Source organism: Drosophila busckii, chromosome X, assembly GCF_011750605.1.
Source record: "Drosophila busckii strain San Diego stock center, stock number 13000-0081.31 chromosome X, ASM1175060v1, whole genome shotgun sequence".
NCBI classification, from domain to species: Eukaryota; Metazoa; Arthropoda; class Insecta; order Diptera; family Drosophilidae; genus Drosophila; species Drosophila busckii.
This window is the reverse complement of record NC_046608.1, coordinates 1,515,115-1,537,561: the sequence shown is the minus strand read 5'-3', so window position 1 is coordinate 1,537,561 and position 22,447 is coordinate 1,515,115. Positions and strand designations below refer to the sequence as shown.

The 22,447-nt window shown below is 41.1% G+C and overlaps 5 protein-coding genes across 6 annotated transcripts in view; 3 read left to right on the top strand and 2 right to left on the bottom strand.

The window, feature by feature from the left end:
• LOC108606443 (partitioning defective 3 homolog) overlaps positions 1–10,768 on the bottom strand; it is a 33,463-nt gene extending 22,695 nt beyond the window's left edge. Inside the window, exon 1 of the mRNA XM_017996555.1 lies at positions 10,613–10,768. Within this exon, the coding sequence (XP_017852044.1) occupies positions 10,613–10,732 (120 nt within the window). The 5' untranslated portion in view covers positions 10,733–10,768. The remainder of the gene's footprint in view (positions 1–10,612) is intronic.
• Positions 10,769–12,651: 1,883 nt separating this feature from the next.
• Positions 12,652–17,648, top strand: LOC108607093 (protein xmas-2). Its single transcript, XM_017997718.1, has 3 exons — positions 12,652–12,738; positions 12,793–14,359; positions 14,443–17,648. Exons 1-3 carry the CDS (start codon positions 12,692–12,694, stop codon positions 17,611–17,613), a joined length of 4,785 nt encoding a protein of 1,594 aa, XP_017853207.1. The 5' UTR covers positions 12,652–12,691; the 3' UTR covers positions 17,614–17,648.
• A 625-nt stretch (positions 17,649–18,273) lies between these two features.
• On the top strand, positions 18,274–19,585 carry LOC108605907 (maker361). Its single transcript, XM_017995722.2, has 2 exons — positions 18,274–18,363; positions 18,461–19,585. Exon 2 carries the CDS (start codon positions 18,468–18,470, stop codon positions 19,446–19,448), a length of 981 nt encoding a protein of 326 aa, XP_017851211.1. The 5' UTR covers positions 18,274–18,363; positions 18,461–18,467; the 3' UTR covers positions 19,449–19,585.
• A 406-nt stretch (positions 19,586–19,991) lies between these two features.
• Positions 19,992–21,175, bottom strand: LOC108606519 (coiled-coil-helix-coiled-coil-helix domain-containing protein 2). Its single transcript, XM_017996692.2, has 2 exons — positions 21,033–21,175; positions 19,992–20,692 (listed from the first exon to the last, which is right to left on the bottom strand). The coding sequence occupies exons 1-2, from the start codon at positions 21,077–21,079 to the stop codon at positions 20,245–20,247; spliced, it is 495 nt and encodes a 164-aa protein (XP_017852181.1). The 5' UTR covers positions 21,080–21,175; the 3' UTR covers positions 19,992–20,244.
• Positions 21,172–22,444, top strand: LOC108606517 (protein draper). 2 transcript variants are annotated; one of them, XM_017996690.2, is made up of 3 exons: positions 21,172–21,214; positions 21,396–21,846; positions 21,905–22,444. In XM_017996690.2, exons 2-3 carry the CDS (start codon positions 21,411–21,413, stop codon positions 22,432–22,434), a joined length of 966 nt encoding a protein of 321 aa, XP_017852179.1. In that variant the 5' UTR covers positions 21,172–21,214; positions 21,396–21,410; the 3' UTR covers positions 22,435–22,444. The 2 variants fall into 2 exon arrangements, with proteins under 2 accessions (XP_017852179.1, XP_017852178.1); XM_017996689.2 differs by lacking the exon at positions 21,172–21,214 and having other exon boundaries at positions 21,367–21,846.
• The last annotated feature ends 3 nt before the right edge of the window (positions 22,445–22,447 follow it).

Here is a 22,447-nt window from a genome sequence, read left to right as displayed (position 1 = left end):
AATAAAATTTATTGTTTACCTTTGCGAAATTCAAGAAATCTTTAAGCACAACGCATGAGAAAGAGAGACCGAGATATTATTTTTGTCGCGTCTTAAAGAGACAAGTAAACCTTTTTGTAATTGAAGCTTCAACTAGCGTGTTGTTTGTTCTATGAAAGTTGCGTAAACAAAAGACTCGGCTTAGCTAAATATATTTATAATATGTATAACTCGCTTTCTTGGCAAAGCTTCAGCTTCAGCTTCAGCTACAGCTAAACAAAACCTTTCACAATTCTTAACAAAGGATTTGGCTGCCAACTCAGCTGCCACTTAAATTTCTACAGAACACTCAAAACCAAGCCTCAGCCACGAGCAAAGCATAAAAAACAAGTGAAGAGAGTGAGAGAGAGAGAGAGAGCGAGAGAGCGTGTAATGCACAATCATTGATCATTTTAATAAAGAGACAAAACCATTTGCGTTGTCTCGGCTTCCAAGAAATGCAAACGCCAAACATAAAAGAGATCTTTCAAATGATGGGCGACAGTCCATTAAAAAGAAATTAGAAGAAAAACTCTATAAGCTATAAATGCCTAGAGCTAAACACACACACACACACACATGCAATCGTAAAAATAAATTGTCAGTTTTATGAGCAGCACACAGGCAAAAGAAAATATCTAGAAATACCTGAGCGCACAAACGGAAATTGCATGAAAAATTATTTGAAATTCAGCATAGCAATTTATATTTTATTTTTATTGCATTGATTGTAATTTCAACAAATTGAAGTAAACTACTTTTGTTAGCATGCAAAATTTATTAATCAATTAGTTTATTCTATAAACATTTATTCATTTATGTATGTTTCTTGCATTTATTTATATTAAATGCATATTTAATTATATTCATTCTGCTTTCTTGCTGCTCAGTTTGATTTAAGCGTTAAAATAAAATCAATTAATTAATTATGCATTCCATAAACAGTTTCGACATGCTTTTTATTTATGTTTTTTGCATTAATTTACTACTAATCTCATTTTTGGCCTTTTGTAAATAAATTACTTTTGTTGCAATCAAATCAATTAATTAATTATGCTCGCGTATATTCTATAAATATTTAATCATTTATTTTGCATTTATTTAATACTATTTTTAAACTTTTGCATTTCTTTTAATTGACTAATCGTAATAAATTTAATTAAAACTTTAAATTAATTATTTTAGCAAAAGACAAACGCAATAGTCAAAGTATAAATCACAAAGGCAACACACACAAATAAAAGAAACAGCATTAAACATTTTTCTTTGGAAATTGCGTTTTACGCATGCGCAACAACAAAAACCATAAACAACAATGACAACTCTTTATGGGTTGTCGCTGAGCGGAAAGAGCGTTTTTTACATAATCTAAAGTAAAAAAAATTACACACACACACATGCAAGTAAATAAAAGCAATTAATTTAACTTTTATTTACATATGCAATTTGTTGTTGTTTTTGTTGTTGAACTTTGTTTTTGCGCTGCGGTGAAATCAACACACACAGCTGAGAAATGAGGCCTAAGTGCAAACAAATGAGTAGAGCAGAGAAATTGAAAATGTTTTTTTTGGAAATTTTGTATTAAATTGCAAATTGCAAACTTCTAGTGAATGAAACGCTGTCTGCCATTGAATTTGTTTAAACAAATGCAGGCATTTGTTGATCAATTACATGCATACAAACTAAAGTAAAGCAAGACACGCCGACAATGAATTCAAGGCCAAGACGCAAACTCTTGTCACACTTGTGGGTGTTTATCAGGTGTGTGTATAGCTCTATATACATGTGTGTGTGTGTATTTGTGTGTAGCGAAGTTCAGCGTCACTCAATTGGAACGTCGGCACGCCCAGCGACAGACAAAACGTTCGACATTTCTGCGATGGATTTGGGTGCCGCGTCAAGTATGTCGCCTAAGTCTTTTGTTCTAGCCAGGCCCCAGAGCCAGAGCCATGCACAGACGTGTGTACTTTTAATTAATTAAGCATGCACAAGCGCAACTACAACAACAACAACAACAAACAAATGTAGATTTTATATATGCGCCTAGACAGGGGCGTGGCAGCATTGAAGTAAAAATAAAAAATATATTTTAAGCTTAGCTACGTCTTTGCCTATGGCAATTGCATATATTTCAAATATATATTTAATATATTTTTATTACTGTCTCATGTTTTGCTTTGCTTTAAATTAATTAATTTTTAAAATTTAATTTTTTATATCACAAATACGCTAACATAACAATTTTGTGTTAGAATTCAATTTTTTATTTACGGTGGGCATTTTAGCTTATTAAAGCGTATCTATTAGTCGATCTTTTGCTGAATTTCTTTGTTGTCGCACGTGCAGCGCCTACGCAAAATCGCAGAAAGCCACACAAAGCAAACAAAAAAAAAAAACAAAAACAAAAATGCGAGTAGTTCGAATAAATAAATAAAAATCGTCGCAGCAAAACTCCAGACCAGGCAGCCAGGCGAACCCAAAACAAAAAGAGTAAAAGAATTTAAATATAAAGCGTTGCCAAAGTCGAAAGACGAACCGAACGAACCGTTGGGAACGTTCAACGCGTTCAGCTTACCGCCGTTTTGCCTGCCCCGCATTCAAAACTTTTTACGACCTTTTGTGGCCTTCAACATTCTTCGCTGCGTTTACCAACACTGCTCTCTCTCTCTCTCTCTCTCTCTTGAGCGCGCTCTCTTTCTCCACACACACCCACACCACAGTTTGCGGCAATTATATTTGCTCTTGTTGCATGATTCATGCTTCGAGCTTTACGTTATTTTATTAGAGGAAACACCTGGTTAAATACAAGAGCGCCCGTAACGCTCATTTTGACACCCTACAAATTGTTTCCAAATTAAACTGAACTGCGTCTGAGTCAATGCACCCTATCAATTTGTTTTTTCTCTTTTTCTGGCGAACATTTACTTCAATTACATGATGTAAACGAAAAATTATGTGGAAATTTATTGAAAAGCAAGCAGTAGAAATTTTCATGTCAAATATAAATTATATTTTTGTATAACAATCGATAGAGCTCAAACATTTAGCTATATAAAATATAAATTATATAATTGCATGCTATGCTGCTAAAAAAATGCAAATACTTAGTTCATAAACAAACAAAGCAAATTATAAATTTCGTTATTATTCTTTTAATATTTTTAAAATTTATTTTCAACAATTTAATTGAATTGTTTAATTTGTTAGCTGCTATAAATAAATTATTAAACTAAAGTTTTAATATTGTTTAAATTGATTTTAAACGATTTAATTTGTAATTCCTTAATTTAATGCATAATTTATTTTATGCTTGCTATACATTTTTAAGTTCAATCTAAATTTTGTAATTTAGAAAGTGTTTTTTATATGCGAATTATTTTTGAGTTTATTAATATTTTGATTGAATTTGAATTGAAGTTCGCTTCCAATTTAGACACAAATTAATAATGACTTTATATGGGGCAACGTTTTTAAAATAAGCCAAGCTTGTAACATGATGCCAACGATAAAAAAAAGAAACTGAGCTATAAGCAAAAAAGTTCATAATAAAAAAAATCAGCACAGTTAGTTATCATACTGAAAATATAAACAATCAAAGACGTGCAACTATTTGAGTTAAAAAAGTTCAGCGATCGCCAGAGCAAACATAAATGTTTAAATAATAACAAAAAGTAACGCACGTCAGGTCAGTAAACACTTCCTACTAACTAATACATATGCATGTGTGTATGTGTGTGAGTGCAACGTGCGTGTGTGTGTGTGTGTGTGTGGGCGTGCATCACATTGTGGTCAGAGTTTATATAAAGATATATATGGGTAGTAAGAGCTACGCTTCGGTTCGGTTCTGTTCGCTTCGCTTAGTTTTGAATTTTGTTCAGCATATTTCTGACACGTACACGTTGCGACAAAAGTTCTCCCTCTCCCGCTCTCTCTCTCTCTCTCTCTCTCTGCGGCATGAGTAAGCGCGAAATTGGCACGCTAGTCTACACACACACACACACACACGCACACAGGCACATGAATGCAGGTAATATATATAAAACGGTATACGCTATAAAACTCGCAGCGCTCGATCGCATTTTAGCGATAAGGCCAAAGGGTTTTGCCAGCTTAGAGCGCAAGAACGAGCGAGCGAGCGAGAGCGGGGACATTTATTTCCCAATTTCCATGTCTGCTTCCGAAACTTTAAACCTATGTTCATATATATTTGCAATATCCGAAGCTGCAAGCAATTGAGTCGCAGCGTCGCGCACGTTTCGGCGATAAAAAACGCAAACAACAAAATAAATATAAAAAAAATCAAGCATAAAATATAATGACAAATACTGATATGCAAAAAGAATAAAAACGCGCTCGAGACGTAAGAAAAGTTTTGATATTTGCTGTAAAGATTAGAAGTCTGAGTAATCCTTTGGGGCAGAGCGGCAGACAACTCAACTATGATTCATGCCACAAGTCAAATGAAATAAGCGCTATTAACTGATAACAGGAAATGCCTTTAGTCGAATGATTAATAAACAATTTATAATCAAATATTTGTTTTAGCTTAAGTTTATTTTTATTTGTATTTGTGTAAATTATTTATATGCAGCCGAACCCATGATAAGCATTTGTTTCAAGTTTCATTTACAATTTCATTTTTTTAAGCTTTAAATTCAATTATTTGCAATTTATGTTGAACCAGCATTCAGATTAAAATAAACCAGAGTTCTCGTTTGTTGCTATAGCTTTCTGCTTATGTGGAAAACTATAGCGCCTATGGTAAATAAAAAACATTCATTTACTTTTGCTTGTTGTTGCAAGAAAATGGCAGCAATTGAATGTAATTCGATTTATGATTTATGTTATTAAATGCACATCAAATTAGTTAATAATAAAAGCAGAAATCAGAAACCTTTGCCTATTTATTACATTCATTAGAGTTTACACTTGACCATGACCGATGTGCAACATCATGAAGATCAACTTTATAATAGAGAGAGAGAGAGAGAGAGACACACACACACACACACGCAGCTTTGGGCAACGATGCGTGGCATTAATAACAAAGAAGAAGAAGAAGAAGAAGCAGCAGCAGTAGAAAAAGTCACTGCACATTCTCACCTTGAACTTTGGGCTAAAGGTAATAACAACACTTGAATTGATTACAAAATGGAAGCAGAGAAAATTAAGCAACCGAAAAAGAAGTGAACAAATTAATTAGACGCACAATATTTTGTTGCATGTTGTTCTATTGTTTATTATTAATGCACAATGGGTGCGTCAGTCACTGGGGTGGTCAGGTTAAGGTTGAGCATTGGTGGGGCGCTTCAGTGGCGCTTCCGTTGCAGTTTGTGCTCATTAAACAGACAAAATATTACAAAATAAATATGTTTGTGGGTATTGTTATAAATTAATGATATATTACCAGAGCAACGGGCCACGCATTGCCATTGCAGTTGTTTATTCAATGCAACAACAACAACAACAACAACAACAACCACAACAAAAGGTGCTAAAGAAGCGCCGCCGCCGCCGCCGTGTGGCACGCAATGCGAACAATACAATGAGTTGGCAGTGGCAGGCAACAATGTCAGGCATGTGGCAGCTACAAGGGCAGGGCAGGAAGTTCATTTAATTAATGGGCCCAGGCCCAGGCCCAGGCCCAGGCCCAGGCCCAGGCACGATGCCAGTGCCACTCGAGAATTCGAAACCAAAACTAAATGCCGAATCCTGACAGCGTGCATAACGTGCAACATTCAATGTGCAACGTGTGTCATGTGCAACGTGCCACCAAAGCCAAAGCCAAAGCCAAACCCAAACCCAAAAACCAAACAAAGTCAAGGGACACACACAAAGGTGCGTGATACCCAAAATAGAAACTCAATTAGTGCAACTGCAATAAAACGACAACAACAACAACAACAACAACAAAAAGAGTCAAATACATTATAAAAAGCGTAATACGAGCATTTGTTGTAATTGCAGCCAAAGTTACTTTTAGACCCACAACAACAATTCGTGCAGTCGTGTGAGTAAACATATGCCAGACCCTCCCCCACCTCTCTCTCTCTCACTCTATTTCTCTAACTGTCTTCACATTCCATTTTTGTGGGGTTCGTTAAAAATTCTATTTTTAACTGCAAATAATGTAATCTAACTCCAATGCTAAGTTAACCCTTAAATAGTTTGATGATTTTAAAATTAGATTTAGTTATTTATAGAACACATTTATTTTTTTTTTAATTCTTATTTTTCCTATTTAAATTCAATGGAAAAAACATTACTTTCAAAACTGTAACTTAATTTAAATGCATATTAATTGATAAACTAATTGATTAATCAAATGTGTATATGCAATTGGTATTATATTTAATTGATTATTATTTGAATATTTAAATTATGGTTTATATAAACTTTATATTTTATTTATTTATTTTAAGTTTCAACTCATTTTTATTGCATAAACATTTTTATTTTAATTTAAAATTGCAATTACACAAGATTTAAAGCATTTTTTATTTATTTTGTTATTTACATATTTTTTATGTATTATTTTATTTGTTTTAAATGCTTTTCATCTGCATTGCATTGTTTACAATTTAAAAGTTAGAAATAGATTACAGCCCCAAAATGAAATAAAATGCAGCAAACACAAAAAGTGTTTAATTGAAACAAATTGTAAGCTCTTTTTTTTGTTGTTAACAACAAACAATGAAAGCTATGGGACTTGGTTTGGTTGTTATTTAAGTGAATTTCGATTGCAGTCTTTCACTTTGTTTGACGTTTTTTTTTTTTTTGTATTTCTTGTTTCAGTTTTCTTGGCGCTTTTTACCAGTAGTCAACAATTGTGGGCGAATTAATTCATACATAACGTAAAATTCGGTGCAGACGTGGGAGCGACAATGGAGGCTGAAAATTAATTCAATTACAAAGAGAAACAAACTGAAATGAAATGAAATGAAATGACGGAGACAATAGTTGTTGCTATTGTTGTTGTTATTGTTGCTATAAATTCAATTGAATTTCGCGCCTAATTTGGTCAAGCGTATGAATCAGCCCACAATGCAATATCAAAAGATATAGAAGAAATAAATAAACACACGCAAGCAGCAGCAGCAGCAGCAAAAGCAAAAGCGATAGCTGTTACCCCAAGCTCTAGATATACGCAATAAATATATATATAGTGGCCATATGTTGTGTCTGTTGTCATGACTACAAACGACTAAACACAGCAATAAAAAAAACTGTAGTGCAACCCTCATGGGTCGGTCGCTCCTCTGTAGCAAACTTGGCTTTAAATGCTCGAGCGCTAGTCAAGGTGGGCGCCTTAAATTAAAACGCAATTGATTTTTTATACCCTGCAAAAAAAAAAAAACAAAAAAAGAACAAAACGCATCAGCATCAGTCTCAGCTGAGAACTTAGAACTTTTAGTTTTTATTATCGATTATTATTATTCTTTATTCTTTTTGCTTACAGCGTAACTTGGCACTTGGACTTGCTACCTTTTGTTTTTATTTCTAGCCTCATAACTATAATTGGCTTTCGTTCTAAAGCAGCTCAGCTATTTGTTTTGAGGTTAAGTAGCAAAGGAAAGCCTTGAAGTATACATATAATATGTTTGTTTGTATGTATTATGTGTCTAGCAGAAATATCAAAATCAATATGTAAACAAAATTAGGAACACAAGTGCTAAAGCTAAAGCGCAAAAACCTGTTTCGATTTCCGCTCAGGCAAAAAAGAAATAAAATTGTTTAGCAATTAATTCAATTATAAGGAATTTCAATGTAAGCGAGCTTAGCAAAATTACTATTTAATACTATAGTATATTTAATGCTCGTTGGAGCCAAAATAATGTTTAATAAATTCATATTTATTTATAAATTATCTATTTAAATATCTATATCGAATTGAATAATAGTTTTGGCATACAGCGCAATTTCTTTAACTTTGAAAAATGTCAAAATTAACTAATTTGTTAATATTATTTTTTGTAATTTATTTAATGTCAAATATGGACAGTTGACGATAAATTTATTTTATTTAATATTATTATTGTTGTTGTTGTTTTTAATTGAAACATATAAGCATGTTATTGTAAATTTATTTGTTGAGCTTAATTCATTATTAAACATTTGGAATATTTGTGGCCTGCAACATTTTGTTTATTATTAATCAATAAAGCGAGAGCTACGCTTGCATGTTCTTCAATCGCCGACTGTTTTTTTTTTTTTTTTGTTATTTGTTTATTTTGTCAACTGCAACAATTATTGTCTGATTGTTAATTGCAAATATTTCAAATATTTAGCTCTGGCCACAAATAAAGTTTATTTATATCTGTGTGTGCGGCAAGAATCGCAGGCGGCCGCTTTTGCAGTTTGGCCGGCCATTGGAATATCTTTTTTTCTTTCTTTTATGACTAAAATTCAATTTACAAATTGCGCAAAACAGGTTTTCGCCACTGAGCGGAGAGCAAAAGCATTCACAATGACAACAATAACAACAGCAACAACAATAAAGGCAAACCATATGCTCAATGAAACGGCGGCGATTCCTCTGGCCACGAGAAATGTGGAAAAAAAATAACAAAGAAAACAAAACATAAAATTCGCACACACACACGCCCCCTGTTGGCAGTTTTGGGCGCTGGCGATAAGGCGACAACAACGCCCACTAAATGAAAAATACAATTGCAGCTCAAATAACTGCAAGTCAGCTTAAGAAATATAAAAATGCTATAAATACAACAAAATTATTAAAGGCTGCCTCAAGTTTTTGTTTCAACTGCAATCCTCTGCACAATTGGCCCAGTTACTAAGCGAAAGAGAGCGAGAGAGAGAGAGAGGGGGGGGGGGAGAGGGAAGCTGCATACCAAGCGTGCAGCTGCAAAAGCAAACTCAAGCTCAAGCGAAAAAAATAAAAAATGTTGTACCATGTGCGAGAATTTGAAATTAGAGCCCAAAGTATTTTCTTCATTTTTCGTTTTTTTATTTTGTTGATGTTGCAATTTGTGTGCCGTTGAAGCATTAAATTGCATAATTAGCAAAGCTCAAAGGGGTCTCTCGGGTCTGGAATCTAAGCATTAATCTGAGACTGAATCCATCTCTCTCTCTCTCTCTCTCTCTCCCTCCCTCTCTCTTTCTTTCTCAGCTGCATGCACGTGAGCGCGAAATGGAAAGCGGCGGCGCTGTGGGCTCTCTTATCTATTTGCAGCTGACACAGTTCTTGTTTTTTGCCAACATAAATAAATATAAATAATGATAAAAGTTCACACGTCGCCAGCGATACACACACAATGCATTTCGACTTGCAATACAGTAGTTGCTCGATATGACAAACGGTGCAGACCCGCAGCCAATTCTAATTCCAATTCCAATTCCCATGCATAAATTAGCTGAACGGAAATGTCTTCATTAGGTTCTCGGTTCTCATAAAATGCATTATCATAATCAAAATTTGATTTTATTGGTTTGGATTTGCTTCCCCCACAAAATGTTTTCTTTTTTCCCCTTTTTTTTTAGATTTTCTTTCAAGACCGAAATGCATTTTTGATTAATTACAAGGCGCTTTCTCGGAGGTGGAGGAAAAACCCAAGCGAGGGTAACGCATTCAACCGCCCGTAACCCTTATCACGTACAAGTATGATCAGTCTCGCATCTTCCTTCCCCTCTTCACCCCTCCCACACACACACACACACACATTCTTCTGCTTGTTTATTTAAGTTGGTGTCTCTTGGTTTTGTGTCTTCTGCTTCTTCTTCTTACAATGTTGTACCTGTCGCTTTGGTTATTAAGGTGCATACGGTAAGAAGCTACAAGGTTCGGCTTGAATGCGATGGGGAGGGGGTTACCCTCCATAATTTTGTTCGACCTGAGTTCAAATGAGTTCACAATGCGCTTGGGATTCAATCTTTTGGGTATAAAGTATTTATTTACAAAGCTTGTGCTGTTGTTGTTGTTGTGGTTTTTATTGAACTGCTTTTCTTTCGTTTTGTTGCTATTGCTTTGTTTGTTTATTGTTATCATATACGCATGCAAACAGTTTTATCTGTTTTGTTTTTTGGATGCTCAAACTGATAAAAAAAAACACACACACACACTCACATGAAAAACCTAAGCTTAGTAATACATAATAAAGCAACATATTTTAGCAAGAGCGAATAAAATGAGCAGTGCTGAATCAGCATTTGAGCCAAAAGTAATTTCCTACCTCAGTTGCCGCATCTTCTTCTTCTGCCTAGATATGTACATAATTTTATGCTCTCGCTCTCGCGCTGCTTCTACGAAACAGTTTGAAAGGCGCTGCTTATCATTATTCAAATATTTTACCTAAGACAACGACGGCGACGGCGACTCACACATTTCGTTTTAATTTCAACATTTACTCTCCTATGCGCGATAAGAATTACAGCAAACCGAAGCGCATGTGTTTCTTTTCTTCTTTTTGTTTTGTGCGTTCTCTTTTGCTTTGTTTTGTAATTACACTCGGCTCAAGTGCAGCGTTTCCGCTTGCACTTTATATGCCTGTTCCCCAAAAACGTACAAAAAAATGAATGTAAGCAATAATAAACAGTGTAGACTAGGGTAAGTCAAGGGTAGGGTAGGGGTACTCACCTTGCCGGCTGCCTTTTTGTAGCGTCGCGTTGCCTCGCTGATCAAATCCCGTACGAGGAGATCGCCCGAGCCGCAAGGCACCAAGATGCGCACATCGTTGAAGCAAACGGTAACCTTCATAGTTTTGTCTACACACACGCACTTTCAATTAAATGAGCTTAGTTTTGCTTTTAATTATTTTATATATATATATATATTAAATTATGTGTGTGTGTATTTCGTGTTTTTGTGTATATGTATTTTAATAATAATGCACTTGTTTTGCGGAATTTATTGTGTTTATTATCTTGCTAATCGCACATTTTATGCTTGTATGCACATTGTTGTTGTTGTTGTTGTTGTTGTTGCTGCTGCTGTTGTTTTGTTTGTCTGTTACTGGCTGTATTTGGCTTTGGCATCATCATTTCTCGCTTCTCCTCAATGTATCCCAGCAGCAGAGCAGCAGCTGCATACCTTAGCGTATTTCACTACGCATGTGTGTGTGTGTGTGTGTGTGTTGTTAGTCTAGCTTCGCAATTTGACGGCATAGGTGCGAGCGAGATGGCACACGTATGTTATAAGGACTGCGACGGCGGCTGCGGCTGCGCACTTGACAGCAGCTGTACACAACAAAACAAAAAAAAAAACGTATTTTTTTTTGTTCACCTACCACCGTCAAAGAGAACCAATGCGCGTGCGTATGTGTGTGTGTGTTTTATCGAATTGTTATCGAGTTAATCTCGCGCTCTCTATGCAGGATGCACTCGTCAATGTAGAATTGCTTCTTTTTTCCTTCGATCACTTTTTAATTTTGTTATTGCCTTTTCTATTTATCTTACTTATTGCATTTCGACGTCAACTAACGCTGTTATTGTTCTCGTTGTTGTTTTTGCTTTTGTTGCATGAATCACACGCGTTGCCGTCGTAATACAAAACGGGTTACAATAATAACAATGAATATAAAAAACACGGCACATACAACAGGCCAAGATCATCGGAAACGTTGTAACCAAAACGCAAAAAACACGTTGAACAACAACAATATGCGCTACTAAAACAACTTGTAGCCTGAATAACTGCAACTGCATTAACTACACAAGCGTCTCTCGTTCTCAAATTGTTCGCTTGATTCGCGCTTCTATCTTTTTGGCTTTTATTTTCAGTTAATATGTCTCTGCTGCTACCAACTGCTGGCACGCATATGTATGTATGCATATGCATATGTATGTATGCCGTTCGATCATTTTTCGTTTGTTCGTAATTCTTAAATTTCGTTTCAGCGTCGATTCAATTTTACTACATTAATTATATTGTTTTGCACTTTAACACTGTGTCACTATTTTCGTTTAGTTGCTGTTAACGCGATATTTCCATTTCAAAAAAACAAAAAAAAAATTATCTACTCGCGCGACGTCTGATTCGTTTGAAGCTCAATGTAAAAATAACAACGGTTGTTGGCCAGGCAGTGTTGGCCGAATATCATAAGCCACCGATATCGATGACAAAAATGGCTAGAAATATCCTAGAGCAAAGTATCGTACACTGCTACCGTTTATTGAATTAATTAATTAACTAAATTAAGTTCTTCTATTTATTTAACAGATCCTTCTATAAATAAAAAAAAGCTTTGTATATATCAAGCTCATACCAATTCAAATTTATTTGAACTTCTATAAATAAAAATAGCTATGTATTTATCAAGCTAATACCATTTCAAATTTGTTTTAGCTTCTTCTTTACATGTCAAATAGCTATGTAGATATCTAGCTAATATCAATTCCAATTTATTTTTGCTTCTTCTATAAATGCCAAGTTTGTAGATATTTAGCTAATAGATAGCAATTCAAATTTGTTTTAGATTTTGCAATAGCAAATAGCTGTGGCTAACTATATAATTTCCTAAATGGCAACACTGCTGTTAGTGCGAGCGGTTATCCGCGTTGGCGCTGCTTTTAAAAGTTCAACCCGCTAAATATCGATGCTATTATTCAATATATCGATGGTGTCATCGATAGTAACCCATCGCTATTACGAATGTGGGAGCAAAATCTGCTTTAATGCCGCTAAATATATTTAAGTTAATAAATTTCCTATATTAAAATGTCTGATAGCCGCTCGAGCAGTGGCCTTAACTACAAAACACTGCTGTAAGTAACTAATTCAAGTGGTTTAAGCACTGAATTACAAAATGATCTTTGCAGCTGCACAAATATACCGGAATTGTTTCTTGACAAATATGTGGCGCGCACGCATTTTGGACGCTTTGGCAATTTGGTGAATTTTGTGCTGCGACCTCGACGCATGACCTGTACCGTGAGCTATGAGAGCGAAGAGGAAGCAGCATTGGCATTGGAGGATGGCAATGTGTACAATGGCCACAGGTTTAACATGTGCTATGCGGACTGCGACTCATCTCCCGCCCACAAGACCGAAGAATGGGTGGATCCCGATGTGCAGGCGGAACTAAGCGCGCTAAGCGGCTCCAATTGGCGCAGCGAGTACAAACCAAGCCCCGCCTTCAAGCCAACAGCGCCACTATTTGTTAGCAGTCGCAGCAACGCTGCCATCACCAACGGCAGCAATGAAAGGGATCGAGAGCAGCGTGGTCGGGATCGTGATCGGGATCGTCCGCGCATGAGTGCTCAAAACAAAGGTGCTAAGCAGGAGCTGGAGTCACTGATGCGTAAGCAAGCACACACCAGCGAGGAGAAGTATCGAGTGCTGGATGCACGCGATAAGCTGATACGTCTAAGCCAGAATCTGCGTCGCGGTCATGCGGACACGGAGCGGCTGCAGGGTCACTGCCGTGACATGTGCCCAGAGAAGGAGCGCGTGTTGCGCGAGTTTCAGCGCCAGGTGGCCGTTTATGAGCTGCAGGCCGATTCGGATGAGCTCATATGTCATGAGCGAGCGCTAAAGCAGTATTCACGCAGCAGTGCGGATCAGGAAACACCACTGCCGCATGAGCTGCGTTCCGAGTCAGCGATGCACATGACCATGTGCTACCTGATGCACGAGATAATGGACATAAGCGAGCAGGAAGAAGCGCACTTGGGTGATTGGTTTCATTTTGTCTGGGATCGCACGCGCTCCATACGCAAGGAAATAACGCAGCAGGAGCTCTGCTCCCTGGGCGCCGTCCAGCTGGTGGAACAATGCGCACGCTTTCACATTCACTGCGCCGCACGCCTCGTCGCCGAAGATCCCAGCGTCTTTGATATTAAAATCAATGCAGAGAACTTGACCAAGTGCCTGCAGACCCTCAAGTACATGTACCACGATCTGCGCCTCAAGGGTGTGCAGTGTGAACGGGAGGCCGAGTTCCGTGGCTACATCGTGCTGCTCAATCTGGCCGATGCCAACTTTCTGTGGGACATTGGCCAGCTGCCCGTGGAGCTCCAGAGCTGTCCGCAAATCCGACGCGCCATTCAGTTCTATTTGGCACTGCAGGACACGAACTTTGTGCGCTTCTTTCAGCTGGTGCGCGAGCCCGAGACAAGTTACCTGGAGGCCTGCATACTCGTTAGCTACTTTACACGCCTGCGCATTCTCGCTCTCAATCGTCTGGTCCAAGCCTACAGAGCGCCGCGTAAATATGAGTTCTGCTCGCTCCCCATCAGCTACATACGCCAGCTTCTCTGCTTTGCCGATGACGCGGAGGCGGCGGAATTTGTCGAGGCCTGCGGCCTTAGCGTGAATCCAGCGGAGCGTGTTGAGCTGGTGCGCATACATGCGCCGGAGCAATACAAGCTGCCCAGACAGCTCGAGGTTAGTAACTAAGTTCGCTATTGGTTTAATTGCACTAACTGTGTTGCTCTCTCACTCTCTCTTTCAATGTCTCACTCGCACAGCTGGTGGAATCGAAGCGAGAGGAAAGCGTAGGTGAATGCATTTGTGGCGATAAGCTGCCGCCCACGTCGCTTTACCGCAGTCATCACCCACACAACAGCTTCGACGAGATGGGTTATCTGAAGAGCGTCGCCTGGACGGCACGTGATCAGCAGCCGTATAACAGCGAGGATCCTGCCCAGAGCAATGAGAGCAGCAATGACAGCGTCGAGGATCACAGTGCGCCCATAACAGCGCAGCCAATAGCAACGCAGACGGATAGTCAAAACATCTTCAAGGTGCCGCAGTTTACAGCGCCCATTTCGCCCAAGCACAGAGCCTCAGCCTCAACAGTGATGCACTCGACGCTGGGAATGGCAACGCAAACGCCAGCAGCAGGAGCAGCACCGCCACCGGCAGCAGCAAGCCGCGATTCTATGTTTAATGCTTGGGGAGGCGAGCCGCATCACCTGCAAGCGCCACAGCAAAAGAAGCCAGTCAGCTTTGATGTTAATATTTTTGATCTGGACCAGAACCAGCTCCAGCAGCAACTACGCCAAATAGACAAACCGCCCGCGCGCGCGGATCCCAGCGACTTTAGTGGCAATATTTTTGGACAGCCTCAGGAGCAGCGATCCGATAAGCTCAGCAAATTTGGTGGAAATATATTTGGTCAGCATCAGGCGCAGTCGCAGCTGTCCGAAAGGCCCGTTGAGCAGCCCAAGTCAAAGCTCAGCAGCTTTGGTGGCAATATTTTTGGTCAGCATCAGGCGCAGTTGGAGCAGCGTCAGCGAAAGCACGCTGAGGAGGCAAGACTGGCAGCACTTGAGCAAGCCATAGCCGAGGAAAAGCAGCGCGAGCAACAATTATTGGAACAGAAACGCGCTATGGCGGCACAGGCAGAGCGACAGCGCAAGGAGCGTCAGCTAGAGCAGCAGCGTCAACAACAACAACAGGCGGCGGCGGCGGCGGCAGCAGCGGCAGCAGCAGCAGCACAAGCAGCAGCTGAGGCAGCCAGAGCGAAGGCAGCAGCTGAAGCAAAAGCAGCCGCCCTGGCAGAGGCCGCCGCTGCAGCAGAGGCCGCCGCTGCAGCAGCGGCGAGAGCAGCAGCAATTGAGGCAGCAGCGCAGCGTATATTTAACGAACTGATTACCCAACAGACGGCAAAGATTTGCAAGCAAGAGGCAGCGCTGCATGGCAGAAGCTCAATGCTATATGAGACGCTATTCGCAGAGCTAACAGCAGAGATTGTGCAGCGCGCCTACTATGAACTGACACTGATGCATGTTTACTGGCGGAGATGGCGTCGCTATAGTCGCAGGCAGCAGCAAAGGGATGCACTTATGGCCTTGCTGCCGCTAAGCTTTAGAGGTGACATCAGCGGCAGCGAGCTGGTGAGCAATGCAGTGGTAGAGCAGCCGCTGCGTTTGCTGCGACGCTATCGTCAAGGGGAATCCTGTGACTATCGCCGTTTGCTGGCTGGACTGGAGGAGCACAGCTGGTTGAAGCTGGATTTGTGGCAGCTGCTGGCACAGTCGGTAGAGAGGCCAACGGGCGCACGCGTCTATTACAAGTTGCTGCTGTCGCTGCCTGCGCATGGGCTGGGCGACATAGTGGAGCATGCATTGGAGCGTGGTCTGTTGCGGGAGCCGCTGCAGCAGCAGCATCAGCTGCAGTCAAACGAGATCAATAGCTCATCAGGCGAGTGTTTCATACAAGGACTGGCGCATAATGTGGCGCTTTGCGTGCACAAGCTCAAGGGTGTGCCGCAGGAGCAGTCGCTGGCCAATGCTGATGGCATTGTTTGCTACGTGGATGCATCGCAGCTGGCAGAGGCGCGACAGCGCTTGCAGCACATATGCAGGCACAGCGGCTGCAACAATGTGGCCTTGATAGTGCTGGAGAATCAGGAGCATCTGCTGCCAATAGCGCTGCAGCAGCAACTGCAGTTGAATCCGCTGGGCGCCTACCGCGTCTTTAAATATCCTTCGCAGTCCGAGTCGCGACGTCAGCTGCAACAGACGGTGGGGCTGCTCCAGTGCAGTGTGCAGTTCCTGGCCGAACAGCCCAATCCCAGTCGCAGTGAACTGCAGCAGTCGGAGCTGCGCGAATTTCTGCTCAGCAAACTGGGCGTCGGCTTGTTCCAGCGCTTGGAGCAGGCCATGCAAGTCGATGCGGCCATGAATAGCAGCTGTCGCCAATCGCCCCAGTTCTGTGTGCGCATCTACAATGAAGCCGTTAGGCGACTGCAGCTGGTCGTCGGCGAGCAGCTGTCCCATCGATCAGCGCTGCCCGACGAGCTGCGCGTCTATGTGCCCACGTTGCCGGAGCAAGCGCCGATGCCTAATCGGCTGGAGTACTTTGTGCCAGGCTGGCAGATCAAGCAGCAACGGGACCAGCTGGTGCAGTTGCTGGCGCAATGCAAGTTGCCAGAGTTGGATCCACCGCCAAAGGAGGAGGAGAAACTTTGCGAATGGTTGCTCAACTATACGCAACGTTGTCTAGACGAATCACTTGTTAACACGGTGGCGTTGCGTGTTATACAAACTATGCAGCTGCAGCTGCTGAGCGATGGCATCAACTACATGCCACTCATAGAAATCTTTGCCATGGAACGTCTGCAGTCGGTGCTAAATCGTCAGGCAGCTACACTTCCCCCCGCAATCGTCTACAAAGCCAACACGTTGCGTGAACGCTACAACTCGCATTGGTATTATGACTATGACTTGGGAGCAGCACCTATGCCCAGGTCAACAGCATCAGTGGCAGAGGCGACACGGATGCGACCAAAACCGACGCCACCGCCGCCAGAGCTCAGTGTGGAGGAAGTTCTTTATCAGGCGCAAGCGGCGTTGGATAAATATGCCGAGCAGCGCGTGGAGCGCAAAACGCTTGGCAATCTAAATTGGCCGTTGCAGAGACTGGAACAGAGCGTGGAACGGACCATGGAACGTGCTTGCGTTGTCTTGCAGCGCGAACAGCAACATAAGAACCAGCAGCAGGCACAAATATGGGAACAACAGCGGCTAAAACATAAACAAACTCAGGAGAATTTGTCGGGCAGCTTGCCAGCTAAGCGTCAACGTTGTGGTTCGCCCACTTTACTGGATCGTACCGAAGATCTGCTTAATAACAGCCAGACCGGGGAAGAGCGACGTGCTCTCATGCTACAGCGTGCCAAGAAATTTTTATAGTTATACAATTCATTTCATTTAGTACTAATTAAGGAGCGCATGTTTATACAATTTAAAATTCAATAAATTTTTTAATTAGGCATTTTGAATTTAATTGCTTGTTGTGCAACACTATAAACTTGATTATTCTTCAACAGTTATCGAGCTATCGATCAAGGAGCAGCGCGTGACAAATTTAAAAATTAAAATGTATTTTTGCGTGCTATGGTGAAAATAAACTTCTGGATGCTTCGCATAAATTTAAAAATAGATTAAATTTGTAATGCCAAGAAAAAAAGAATATATATTATAGAGGGCAGCTGTTGCCCACAATGTAATAATGGGAGCATTACAAAAATATGTATAAATCAATATAATAAAAAGTATTTATGAGCTGCTGCTCCTGAGATACCCTGCGCTAAGTATCCAAAAATTATGCCAAAAATCACTACTTGCTTTGTATTCCCGAAACTACTAGGACAAGCCAGAAGTCATTTTTCCAGTTTATAGTAGTTTCGTCCTGATCCTGCAAAGGAGCTACAACTGTTTACGAGCAAACGTAGTTGAAAAATATAAATACATAAATCATTATTACTAAACATAAAATTGAGTTTACAAAATTTTGCAATCTAGTAATCTCTGACTTTCTCTCAACCTATCTGTATTTTCAGTTTAGTTCAGTTTAGATTAGGTTTGGTCCCGAGCAGTAACTCTTTAGAAAAAAATATAAAATTCCAAATTTTCTTAAAAATCAAAACCATTAAAAAAAATGTAAGTTTTACCTTCAGACCTAAATTGAATAGCGATTTAACGGTAGTACCATAAGAGTAAAACTAAAGCCTACACTATATTTGTCTTCAATTCAAAGTAAAAAGATGTGGCGCTCATCGATGACATCGGCATTTCCTTTGTCCTGCTGCAGTAGGAATCTTCAGGCTGGCGAGGCTGGCATATTGTCGGCATACAAATTCGTACTTCGTTATATGAAGAGTGAAGTGGGCAGGGGCTTGCACTTCACTAAGTCACCCATTTATATGCGACACTATTCCAAAACACTCGTCAGTCCAGAGATGCGTATGAGTGTGTGTGATGTTCTACGAGGATGCGGAGTACATGCGCAACGCTATTACGCCTCCGCCCACGCCAAGACGCCCAGATACTGCCAGTTCGCATCTGACCAGCGGGCTAGCAGCAGCTGTGAGTGCCGGGCACTGCAGCAGGAGCCGGCGTCGACGGACATTCCGGCCGTCAGAAAATTATGCAGCTTAAACAAATCACGTGACACACTTAAAACATTGCAGGAGCGGCAACGTGCTGCCAAGAATCGTATTTTGCGGCGACTCTCTAGAGTGCGGCATGTTGCCGTTGGGAAGAAAATTATCGCCATCGAAATGCGCAAATTTCCCGAGTACAAAATAGCATTGCCAAGTCTTACACCAAAGCGCCAGCCGATAATAAAAAAACATTTGCTGTTGGAACATAGCGAGAGGGAAGACGAAACGGAAACGAAGCCGAAGAGCAACATATTATTGCCTCCTAAAAGACGACGATACTTGACAGAGGATAATCCTAACCACCCGCTCTCCTCCAAGACGACATCTGCCCTGCATCGGGTCGTGTGCAGCAATCCAACATATCTAGCTTCGTTGTATAACCGTAAATTCCGCAGCCAGCTAAGAAATCCCACGCTCTGTAGGTATCCCATCTACTCGTCTGCCGAAGAAAGTCCAGAAAATAATAATTCCAGTACCAGCATATTTAGTCGGCGCATGAGTCCACTCAAGTCACGTGATCCAGCTGGTGACCGGAGCAAAGTCTTTAAGAGCCTGCGATTGCGATCTTTGCTGCTAAATTAATTTCGTTGAGGTTGAACGAAGCCTTTAATTTTTGTAATTTAACTACACATTGGACTTTTTTGTAAACTAAAAAAAAACTGACGTAAAACAAATTTCAGTGTACGAAAATTTAGTGTTGGGGAAAGCGCCAAATAGTGGAAAAAGAGCGCACATAAACATATAAATAAACAAGTATTTGTATTTCGTAAACATGTTTATCATAATCGCACCGCTGCTGTTTACTTCGACTGATCGGCACATTTTCCCATTTCGCCAGCACAGGCGACAATTGGCATAGAAAATTAGAGCAACAACAATAAGAAGGGCGCACGCGATGTTTGCCCCCAAGCTCCGCGTCTTGCTAATGATTCAGTGCAGCTATTTTAGGAACGCACTGCGTCTTGAAGTGCAATGTCATGCTCACACGCTCACGTGATTTATGTATTTTCTTTTGGCAAAGAACTTTATCATTTCACCATTTTATAATATATATAAAACATATGTTGTTTGTTTTTTAAGCAACAGTACCGTTAACGCACAATTATTTTCTTTTTTTTTTTTTTATTTTTAGCCAGTGTTACGTTAACGGCAATTATTGCTTGCATTTGTATTGAACATTTGCACTAAATTAACATTTTCATTTGTGGATATTAACAATAAAATTGATGTAAAACTAAAACGAACAAAACTCAAGCTCAACACTTTCGCCATTGCCATTGCATTAAATAATGTTTATAACTGTTGTTGTAGTTGTTTACTATGCTGAAATTGTTGTTCTTGTTGTTTCTATTTTGCTTGCTGCTGTTGCTATCTTTGTCTACTGGAGATGATGCTGCACCTTGCACTGTCGCAACGCCTCATTGAATCCCTCGCACAGCGACAGATCGGATTGACCTTGAGCGCACTGCAGGAACTGTTTAATCTCCCAGGCACAAGCGCCCTGTGGCTCATTGGGTTGAGTCTGCTGCGGATAATACGGCTGCTGCTGCTGTTGCTGTGGTGCCGCGGCGGCTGGTGCAGCGGCTTCCTTGTCACCGGAGCCGCTGAACAGCGATGTGAGTCCATGTCCGACAGTGTGTCCAATTGCGGAGCCAACAGCGACACCACCTGCGGTGGCAGCCATTTGCTGGAACATTGAGGGCTGCTGGGGAGCAGCTGGCATACCTACGGCGCTGGGAGGCGCAGCCATGGGAGCTGATGGTGGTGGGGCGGCACGGGCCGGCACCGGGGCATGGGATGGTGCGGGCGCATGAGAGGGTGCACTGCTGCAATTGGCGAGAAATGCGCATATTATTAAGTATTATTGTTATTATTATTGCCACGCTTTTGAACTTTGCACGCGTTGCACAGTCTCTATCTCTGTCTGTTTACGTGTTTTTAGGTTACGTAACGCTTTGCGGCACGGAAACTTCCAGAAGACGATATAAAATTTCGTAACTACGTTCGTGTATTGCCAAATACGCACAATTAGCATCATTAGCCAAACATATTCATAATACACTCTCCATTGCACAAAGCGCACTTAACCAAGTTTGTCCCTTGCATCAGTCTTTTGTCCAATTGGATTTTTCGCAAGGTGCAATTTGCTTTTGTCTTACAACTTACCGTCTGGCTGATGGTGGTGGGCTAGCAGAACGTCCACGGCGTACCATTTTGTTATAGTTTGATTTAAGTTTGTGAAATTGAAAATACACAAGTTTTTTGGTGTTTTACGAGAATTTGACTATTCGTCTGTCGTTGCTTGCTGTTGCTTTTTATAAACTTTGTGAGCGAGAGATTCGGTATTGGTAAGTATCATCTACAATAATATTGTGCGAACAGTGTTGGCAAAGAAAACAATCAGATGTCATCCTATCGATATTATAAAAATCTATCCATAATTCTAACGGTTAATGGCGCCCTTTTTGATTTTATAGCAAATTCAGAAAGCAAAGGTTAAGCATGTTAAGAAAATTTGTATTCTTTCAGTTATTATGTATTTATATGATGGGGCCCTCCTGGGCCATGTCAACGGATCTAATTGACTTCACCTGCCGCACAGACAAGGAATGTGAAAGCTATGAGAACGCCAAGTGCTTAAACTTAAGCTGCAGCTGCACAGCACGTGGCAGCAATGAGCCCATAGAGTGCAAGCCCAAAGATGAAAAACTTACCAACATTATAGGCGGTCCATGTCCCTGCAGCCAACCGCATTCAGTGTGTAACATGGCGCAGCAGCTCTGTTACTGCACCGATGGCCATGTGCCCAGCAAGGACAAGCGACGCTGTATATCCGAATGGGTGTCGCTGGACATGCACTGTGAAACGATGCGACAATGCCAGCTGGCGGATACATTCAGCGCGTGCCAAGCCACACAGCATCGCTGCCTCTGCAAGGAGAACTTTGAGCAACACCTGGGCAAATGTCGTGCCGTGCTGGGTAAGTGCTGGACTTCAAGCATAACGTTATCATTTTTATAATCCATTGATTGCTGCAGACATTAGCTGCAATACTGATGCGGACTGCAAAGGCAATGATTACTCCCTGTGCCTACAAAGCGTCAAAAAATGCGCCTGCGATGTGGGCTATGTTCAGGATCGCAACATGACTGCCTGCGCTCCAGGTGCTGTCTACGGCGCCAGCTGCAGCCAGAATGCGCAATGTCATGTGCATCTAGGTGCCGGAAGCATGTGCCTGGAAAACAGCTGCGCCTGCCGCGCCAAACACTACCATAGCGAAAAGCAGCTGCCACTACGTCCGACCAACAGCAGCAGCTGTGAGCCACTGGTGCCCTACGGTGGATACTGTCGACGCTATGAGGATTGTCAGCTGCACCACATGGATCAGCAGCTAAAGGCAAATCATACAACCAACATGCAGTGCAGGCTGGGTGAATGTGCTTGCCAGGATGGCTACGTGGCGGTGGGCAATGAGGTGTGCGTGCCGCGCAGTGCTGGAGCACTTGCACCCAAGGCGCTATTGTTGTCCACATTTCTTTACATTTTGTCATTTATTACTGCATTGTAAGTGGTTGTGAGTA